This window comes from Equus quagga, chromosome 4 (genome assembly GCF_021613505.1).
Source record: "Equus quagga isolate Etosha38 chromosome 4, UCLA_HA_Equagga_1.0, whole genome shotgun sequence".
Lineage (NCBI taxonomy): Eukaryota > Metazoa > Chordata > Mammalia > Perissodactyla > Equidae > Equus > Equus quagga.
In genome coordinates, this window is record NC_060270.1 from 49761929 (window position 1) to 49771535 (window position 9607).

The 9607-nt window shown below is 42.3% G+C and overlaps 1 protein-coding gene across 2 annotated transcripts in view; it reads left to right on the top strand.

The window, feature by feature from the left end:
* The window catches only part of LRRC31 (leucine rich repeat containing 31), a 30775-nt gene extending 22378 nt beyond the window's left edge, over positions 1-8397 (top strand). For both annotated transcript variants that reach the window (XM_046659431.1, XM_046659432.1), the window contains 2 exons: positions 3706-3873; positions 7334-8397. In XM_046659431.1, coding sequence (XP_046515387.1) covers positions 3706-3873; positions 7334-7680 — 515 coding nt within the window. In that variant the 3' untranslated portion in view covers positions 7681-8397. The remainder of the gene's footprint in view (positions 1-3705; positions 3874-7333) is intronic.
* Positions 8398-9607: the final 1210 nt, after the last annotated feature.

Genomic DNA, 9607 nt, shown 5'->3' on the forward strand with positions numbered 1-9607 from the left:
ACTTTGGGAAGTACTGATTTGTCTTCTTTTCAGGAAGTATGCTCTTAAAGGTGACCTCCTGAAGGCCACATGAATGACTCTGGCATTTGCAAATTTTATACTTAAAATTTAAAGTGTATATAGCCAACTCTGGAGGTCCATGGTCATAGTAACTTGTAAATTCTCTGAGGCGCCAATATAAACGGGGATTGCTGTGAGTCTGATGGGGAAAGGGAGGCAATTTGAGTGCATGAGCCTTGCCCACTGCCTTGCATCGGCTTCCCGACAAGGTTTCTTGTCCTCTCTCAGGAATCTGGGCGCGCCTGAAAGTCATGGATTCAGCCCAGCCCACATCAAGGGTTTACTAAATCTGACATTTCTGGGGCAAGAGCATCACCAGGAAAGAGAGGGGGATGTTTTGAGACAAAGAGACTTTGCAGCATTTTCCCAAACATACACCCAAGCAACCAGCCCTTCGGACACAAGGGGCCTGCAGGGGTCCCCACCACCACCTCCAGGTTCAGTGATTCGCTGGAAGGACTCACGGCTCTCAGCATACACTTGTGCTCACTGTTAGATTTATTACAATGGAAGGGTACAAAGCAAAATCAGCAAAGGGAAAGGCGCGTTGGGCAGAGGCCAGAGGGAACCAGGCACAGCTTCCAAGAGTCCTCTCCCAGTGGAGTCACACAGGACGCGCTTCCTTCCTCCAGCAAGTTGTGATGACACCTATGAAATGATGTCTACAGGGGAGGCCCACGTGAACCTTCCAGTCCAGGGTGTTTACTGGGGTTAGTCATGAGGCACCCTCTACCTAGTACGTACCAAAATTCCAGGCTCAAAGGAAGGCTGGTGTGCAGCACAAATCATACTATTTGCACACAAATGCTTTAGCCACCATGAGCCACCCTTATCAGTTGGGGGTAGGGGGGTGCGGTGAGGGTGGGTGGGAACACTTCCGAATTCCAAGTTCCCCGGATGTCAGCCGGGGGCCAAACTCGCAGGAGGCCCCCCCTAGGGATCGCAGCCTCAGGCCTGCTGGCCTAACTCTGTTTTGCACACGTGCTCGAGATCAGAGTGGTTGGATTCTGGTGCTTCCTGGATGACGATGAAACTGAGTCCTTCTCTCTGACCTCCTCAGTGTTATGTCAGTTAACACTTCCTTAAAAATGAACTCCAGGGGGCCGGCCTGCTAGCGCAGCGGTTAAGTGGGCATGTTCTGTTCTGCGGCCTAGGGTTCGATGGTTCGGATCCCGGGTGCGGACATGACACCGCACGGCAAGCCATGCTGTGGCAGGCGTCCCACCTATAAAGTGGAGGAAGATGGGCCTGGATGTTAGCTCAGGGTCAGTCTTCCTCAGCAAAAAGAGGAGGATTGGCCACAGATGTTGGCTCAGGGCTAATCTTCCTCAAAAAAAAAAAAAAAAAAGAACTCTACTATGGACAAGGCCTGTTATTAATGAAATAAATGTATTCTGTTTAAAAAAAAGCTATTTACTAATATCTATTACTAAAAATAAATGCATACCATTTACCCAAAATTCCAAGTATTAGGGTACCCCAAATACCCCAATACTTTCTATTTAGGGTATGCTTGCCCTCCTTTTCAGCCCAAGTATTTTGTTCAACCCTCATGGACTTGGTCCTTGCTGTGTACTGCTCCCAACTTCCCCCAGCATTGCTCATCTTATGGTCCATGTGTCTGGATGGAGAAAAGTAGCAGAATGCATGCCTTTCAGACCTGGAGTTCTTAATCTGGAGGCCACAGCCCCCCTTTAAGAGAGTCGTCTATAGTTATAGCTGGGGGAGAGGGCTGTGACCACCCTAAAATTGATTGCAGTGTTTTTGTGGGCAGAGTGTATGGTACATTTTCTGGCTCTAACGCATCTGCGATCAGACTGCCTGAATTAAATCCTGGCTCCGGCTCTCGTGACCTGAGGTTCTTAATGTCTCTGTGCTGTGGTTTCCTCGTCTGTAAGACATAAAATGGAATAATAGTATCATAGCTCATAGGATTGTAAGAACTACCTGGGTTAATACAGGTAAAGTTCTTGGAAAGGTGTCTGGCACGTAGTAAATGCCCAATAAATGTTAGTTGTTAATATTATTATGGGGAGAGAGTCTATAAATGTCATTTAAAAAGTAAATTGGATCTTATCACTACCCAGTTTAAAAAGAGTCAATGGCTGCCTGTAACACCTCCAGTAAATCCAGATTCCTTCATGTGGCCAGATGATGTGGCCCTGCTACCTCCCGGCCACTCCCCCTTTGCTCCCTGAATCCAGCCTCAGCTGGCCTCTCTCGGTTCCTTCCTGTCACCGGGCTCTCTTCTGGCTGCAGGCCTCCTGGTCTCTGGAATTCCCCACCCCATTCTTTCCGGAGAGCTCAGACTTCAGGCCCCCGTGTAAACGGCCCCTGTTAAGACATCCCATCTCTATCCAAATCAGTAGCTCTGTATCTTCTTTACAGCTTTTATGGGAATTTATAATTATGTCTTTATTTGTGTGATCTTTTTAATGTCCATTTTTCTCCCAGATTCTAACCTCCTTGAGGGCAAGGATTGTGTTTATTCTTCACTGAATGTCCAGAGGACATTTTAGGTATTTCTACATATTAGTTAAGTAAGTAAATAGGTAGTAGGTAGACAGACAGGCAGGCAAACTTCTCAAAGAGGTCTGTAATCCCCCAAATGGTTAGGTAAACACACACGCAACATATTCTATGTTCAGACTAATGTTCAGTTAGGAAAGTTCCACAAAAAATAAATTTGGGCACACCATGATGTTTTATAAATATGCTTCCTAGTTGGAAAAGGTTGAATTTTTTAAAGAAAATTTTGTTCTTAATTTTGTGTCTTCTGCCATCAGAAGACACGGCTCTTTCCAATTACAGCTGCTCAATCAATGAATCATAATCAAGGAGATATGTTAAATTACATCATCTGACATAAATCTATCATTTAATTTGAATTAAGAAGTAAATCAAGTAAACATATATTTCTCTACATCGCTTTTAGAAGAAAAATTTCCATTTCTTATTAATAGCTTTCTGTAGCATATGAGTGGGAGGGGTTTACTTATTAGATAGTATAAAAGAATATATATTTGTCCCTTGAACATATATTATTTTTTAGAAAGAAGCTGGAATAGTTTAAAGGGTAGCTAACTACCATAGCTTGTGAATAAAATCATTCTGGTTAATTTTAATGTTAGAGGAAACTGAGAATTAAGCATAAAAATTTTAAATTTCCTTTAAAAATGTTTCCCAAATACATTATTTCCCCTCCTTGTCTCTGGAACTGCAGTTGAGTAAACACAAATGCATTTTGGGGTTTCACAGTCCTAGGGAGGTTTGGCCCCATCTCTGAATTTCAGCAGTGACTGTACAGTGGCTATATAGACCAGGACACCCTCGGGAAATCTTGACTAGCTGTCCAGACTCTTTGCCTCTTTCTCCTTCTTAAATGTGAGCTGAAGGAAAAAAATCCCCGTCAATAGCGAATTCCGCTTAATCATCTTTTACTTTACTGAAGTTTCCAACATTTCTCCCAAATAAAAATAGACAACATAAATTGAGGCCATGAATTTAATGCACGAGAAAACGGTCTCTACAATGTTCTTAACCTCAGTTATATTAACATGTTGCCCCAGCTTAGGTTCCTCAAACTGAAGGCTCATGACCTTTAGAAACCTAAATTATTGCTATTCTTATCTCTCTTAATTTTAGCTGAAGCCTCCATTCACCTCCCTGCTCTGGAGATATTCGACCTTTCTTGGAATAAGTGTGTTGGTGGCAACCTGAGTCTGCTTCTGGAAACACTAAAGCTCTCCACGTCCCTTCAAGTGCTGAGGCTGAGCAGCTGTTCCCTGTTGACAGAGGACGTGGCTCTCTTGGGTTCGTATCTCCTGGGTCCGTGCGGTCCAGGCACTTGGGGCCCAGTGTGCCTGCCCTGCAAGCCCAGGGGGGAGAGAGGTGGAAGAGGCTACGTGAGCCTTCAGCGTTCTCCAGCCAGCCCAGTGTAATTAGATTTCAGTCATCTGCCGTCTACCTTCATGAATTTTACCCTGTCCACGTGATACCTGCACCTTTTCTTAATTTTTTCTTTATATTGACTCTTTAACTTAAATGCTTTTATTAAGCAGGAAACTGATCGTCACGGTAACTGAGATACAGGGATCCCTTCTCATCTGGAGGCCCCTGGGATAAATCCACTGTCAGGCTCACTCTTGTAGTTGGCAGAATTCAGTTGCTTGCAGCTGTAGGACTGAGGTTCCTGTTTTCTTGCTAGCTCAGTTTGGGGCTTCTCTCAGCTACTAGAGGCTGCTCACGTTCCTCGATACATGGCCCCCTCATTTTCATGGAGCAACAAGGGGGTCAGTGCTTCTGTCGCTTCAAACCTTTCTGTCTTCTTCGTCTTTGACCTACTTCCTTTTCTGCCACCAGCTAGAGAAAATTCTCTGCTTTCAAAGGGCTCATGTGATTAGGTTTAACCCCACTTGGATTTTCTGTGTTTCTTAAAGTCAACTATGCCATATAATATAACCTAATCATGGGAGTAAAATTCATTGTATTCACAGTCCTGGGGATTAATTAGGGTGGAAATATGGGGGCCACCTTAGAATTCCAAACTACCCCAAGAGGTTTCTCAACGTTATCAATCTTCTCAAAGAATCAGCTTTTGGTTTATTTTTTTTTCCTGAATTGGACACCATTAAACATATCTAAGTTATTTCATTTAAAGTCTGTAATTAAAATTTACTTCTTCAACTTTTTTTAATCTGTATCAAATTGTATTAATCATGGCTTGAGCCCTTATATATTTTTTCTTAATTTTTACTACTTGGTTTTTTCCTTAGGTCAAATCTATACTTTTACATTTTTGTCAAGGATATTTTTTCCTTCTTTCAATTTTTAGTCAATAACAGGTATTACTATGTGTGATTGTAACTGTTGCCACTTTTGTATTGCTTTGATTGTTTATAACAGAAACAGTCTTTAAGGGGCCGGCCTGGTGGTGCAGTGGTTAAGTCCACATATTTTGCTTCGGCAGCCCGGGGTCCGCTGGTTCAGATCTCAGGTGCGGACATGGCACCACTCAGCAAGCCATGCTGTGGTAGGCATCCCACAAATAAAGTAGAGGAAGATGGGCATGGATGTTAGCTCAAGGCTCATCTTGCTCAGCAAAAAGAGGAGGATTGGCAGCAGATGTTAGCTCAGGGCTAATCTTCCTCAAAGAAAAAGAAGCAGTCTTTAAGAATTTGTTAATCACTAGTACTTATGTTTTATTCTTTTATAAATAACAGCATTTCTTTTTCGTATACTAAGCTACAAAAAAAGTATTTCCATGGCCTGTGCGCTATTACCCAGGTTTTTTTTTTTTCGTGAGGAAGATTGTCCTTGAGCTAACATCTGTGCCCATCTTCCTCTATTTTATATGTGGGACTCCTGCCACAGCATGTCTTGATGAGCAGCGTGTAGGTCTGTGTCCAGGATCCGAACAAGTGAATCCTGGGCTGCGGAAGTGGGCCACATGAATTTAACTGGTACGCCACAGGGCCAGCCCCTCTATTACCCAGATTTAAAAATATACAATGAATAGGGGCTGGCCCTGTGGCCGAGTGGTTAGGTTCACGCGCTCCCCTGCAGGCGGCCCAGTGTTTCGTTAGTTCGAATCCTGGGTGCGGACATGGTGCTGCTCATCGGACCACACTGGGGCAGCGTCCCACATGCCACAACTAGAAGAACCCACAACAAAGAATACACAACTATGTACTGGGGGGCTTTGGGGAGAAAAAGGAAAAAATAAAATCTTTAAAAAAATATATACAATGAATAGAAAGTAGTAAAATATTATAAAGTACTCACATGATTGGAAAATTCAAACAGTATAGGAAAAGTAAAAGGATGTCTGGGATTTGCTTTAATATACTAAAAAGCAAGAAAAAATAGAGGGGAAGGAACCAGATGAGCCAGGATTGGTTCATGAAGACAAACGTTGAAGCTGAGTGACCAGGACATGGAGGTTCACTCTCCTAGTCTGTCTACTTTTTGTGTGTTTGGAAATTTCCATAATAAAAAATGTTCTAAAGAGAAAAAGCATGCACATTGTCTTAACACTTAGTTGGGTCTTGAGACCATGGTGAATAATGTTGTGAGAGGAAAGACAGGAAGGAAGAGGACACCCAGGGACGAGTGCAGCTGTTGAGTGTATGGACTGCGAAGCTCTCTAACAAACGGTGGAGTCAAACTGCCGCCAGTGAAGCGATGGGGATGGAGCATCATCCCGCTTGGTCTAGAAGCCACGATGTGGAGGGAATGATTGAAAGACCAGGGCACATTTTGTCCTACAGAGGAGAATTTGAGGGGACCTGACTGTTGTCCAACACTGCAGGACTGGCATAAGGAAGGATCTGAGGTTTCTAGCAGGCTCGGGGGGCAATGAGGGAGAGGCACTGAAGGCAGATTGGCACCCAGAGGAAGGGCTTCCTCCTGCCAAGAGCTGCTTCACTCTTGGGGGCAACCTGAAAGGATGCTTCAGGCAGAATAAGGATGGGTACCAATAGAGAAGCTGTGAAAGGGATCCCTCTCTGCTCATCGATCTGGAGGTTGGATGAGGAGACCTCCAAGGTCCCTGCCAACTCCAAGCTTCTACGCTCCTCATCTATCTCTGTAATCTAGTCCTGCTTGTGGCTGACACAGGAAGCACCTGCTCTTTGACTTGGCTGTCTCTCCTACTTCTCCTTACAGAAGTAATTATCTTTTCTTAGCTTCAGCATTAACTATTATTTATTAAGTGCCATCTTAGGCAGTACTGTGACATGTGCTATTCAAAGGGAAAATTGTCCTGTGCATTAGAGGTCTTTAAGGTGAATTAGAAATTAGCCAGGTATATTTTGTACATGGAAAGTGTTCAATTAAATAATTGTTGAATGAAGAATGACTGAGTGAATAATGAACAGTTAAACAGCATTAAACAGCAAGAAGACTATTTACAAATGGTCCTCTGTTAAAGCCAACATGCCATCACTCCTCACATTTAATTAGAGAAAGTCTGCGGGAAGAGCTGGGACTCCAGTGGAGCAGAGAGCAGGAGCCAGACAAAAAAGAAATTCTTTGGGTTGCGAATTGGAAAGGGAGAAAAATCCATTTCAAGCTGTACTTGGGATACACAGAGAGGAAGTTTGTTACTAATGTAATTTCAGACGCCTTGAATAAAGCTGTCAGCTAATCATTAATCAATACAGTCTCATCGTTACTAATCCTGGAGCTACTGTGTTGTGTTATTGGAAGTGGGAAACAAGCATGGTAGAAAGTATTCCTGTATTTTGGCATTTAGAGTGATTTTGTTTTTCAGCATCAGTAATACAGACAGGTCATCTGGCCAAGCTAAGGAAGCTCGATCTGAGCTACAATGACAGCATCTGTGACGCAGGATGGACCATTTTCTGCCAGAACGTGTGGCTCCTCAAAGAGTTGACTGAGTTGGATATTAGTCTTCGGCCATCAACTTTCCGAAACTGTGGACAATGGTTTAGGCACTTGTTATGTGCTGTGACCAAACTTCCCGAGATCACCGAGATAGGAATGAAAAGATGGCTCCTGCTGGCTTCACAGGAGGAAGAACTCGAACGCTTTGACCAAGATTCCAGAAGCAGCATCCACTTTGACCATGGTGGGTTTCAGCAGGCTGATTTCCCTTAACTCAGCCACCGACCATTCTCCAGAGGAGGAAAAGAACACAAATGAATCCCAGTGTAACTAAAGGACTATCAGTTTCTGGGCCATTTAATGGGATTTATGTTACAAGAGCTTTGTAAAAGCATGTATATAATAATAGGAACATGTCTTTATCTTATGAAACAAGGATGACTTTTTTTGATGGATTTTCAATTGTTTTCCATATATAATTAGTTTACTTACTGTTTAGAAGGCCTACCAGAAATGTTTAGATTCTGGTAATACATCTCCTTTTTTCTTGCCCTGGAATTTTCTGCCTCGTCTTTTCCTGTGTGTTAAATGTCCTAAATATAAGGGGGTGTGTGTGTGTGAAATTCTAACATGAAAGGCACTAGCTTTGTAAATTTGTAATCTTTAGTTTCATGTTATCTTTACTATTCTTTTATGTACCTCAATGTAGTCTATTTACATTTTTTATCAGAAAGTATACCCTTCTGTGGTTTATTATTTTATGTTTTGGTACCTTTTATTCCAGATATGAACCAAAAAACTAATAATGATCACTGACATAAATATTAGTAAAAAATGGTCAAAAATTCAAAACCCTGTATCAAAAACACATCTTCTTGGGCCGGCCCGATGGCGCAGTGGTTAAGTTCGCACATTCTGCTTCTCAGTGGCCCGGGGTTCGCCGGTTCGGATCCCGGGTGCAGACATGGCACCGCTTGGCAAAAACCATGCTGTCGCAGGCGTCCCACGTATAAAGTAGAGGAGGATGGGCATGGATGTTAGCTCAGGGCCAGGCTCCTCAACAAAAAGAGGAGGATTGACAGTAGTTAGCTCTGGGCTAATCTTCCTCAAAAAAAAAGCAAAACAAAAAAAACCCCACACATCGTGTTAAAATAAAATCTTTTATTGTTAAAATAAGCAAATTAACATATTACCTCTGTGCATTTCTTTGGCATGGAATTTGCTAAATAAAACCTATTTAATTCATTAATTAAAATTTTTTGTTGCTCTAAGTGATTTTTGAGATTTTTGGTTTTCTTTTACTAGAGTGTGAAACTCATTGCACAGCATAGGTGTCTGCTCACACATTTCTACTCTAATATACTCTAATCAAGTTATGTTTTATTTTCTTCTTACTATACTCATAATTAGTATTGCAATCATTGCTTGAAAGACGTAGGATTTGAAAGCAATACTACTCCAAAAGAAAAAGTTATCAGGATGAGGAGGTGTTGAGCGGCGTAAATGAGGATGTTTTAGGTAGTGTGGTACTCTTCATTTTTCTGGCCATTCCCATGAATTCCCTGAAGACCTCTGCTCATGCAAAAACCTATGAACAAGTGTTCAAAGAAGCTTTATTTGTAGTAGCCAGAAACTGGAAACAGACCAATGTTCTTCAGGGGGTGAATGGTCAAACAAACTATGGTACCAGGCAATACTACCCAGCAATAGAAAGGAAGAAACTATTGATAATGCAACAACTTGTATGCACTTCAAGTGAATTATGCTGAGTGAAAAAAGCCAATCCCAAATGTTACATACTATGTGATTCCATTTATATGACATTCTTTTTTCTTTTTTTAAAGATTGGCACCTGGGCTAACAACTGTTGCCAATCTTCCTTTTTTATTTCTTTTTCTTTTTTTTTTTAAAGATTGGCACCTGGGCTAACAACTGTTGCCAATCTTTTTTTTTTTTTTTTCTGCTTTATCTCCCCAAACCGCCCCATACATAGTTGTATATCTTAGTTGCAGGTCCTTCTAGTTGTGGGTGACATTCTTGAAATAATAAAATTACAGAGATGGAGAACGGGTTAGGCATTAGGAGAGGGGTAAGTGGTAGGTGTGACCGAAAGCAGTAGCACAAGGGAGACACGGTGGTGGGACGATTCTGTTTTTTGTTGTGCTGGTGGCTACAGGAAGCTACATGCAACAAAATTGCA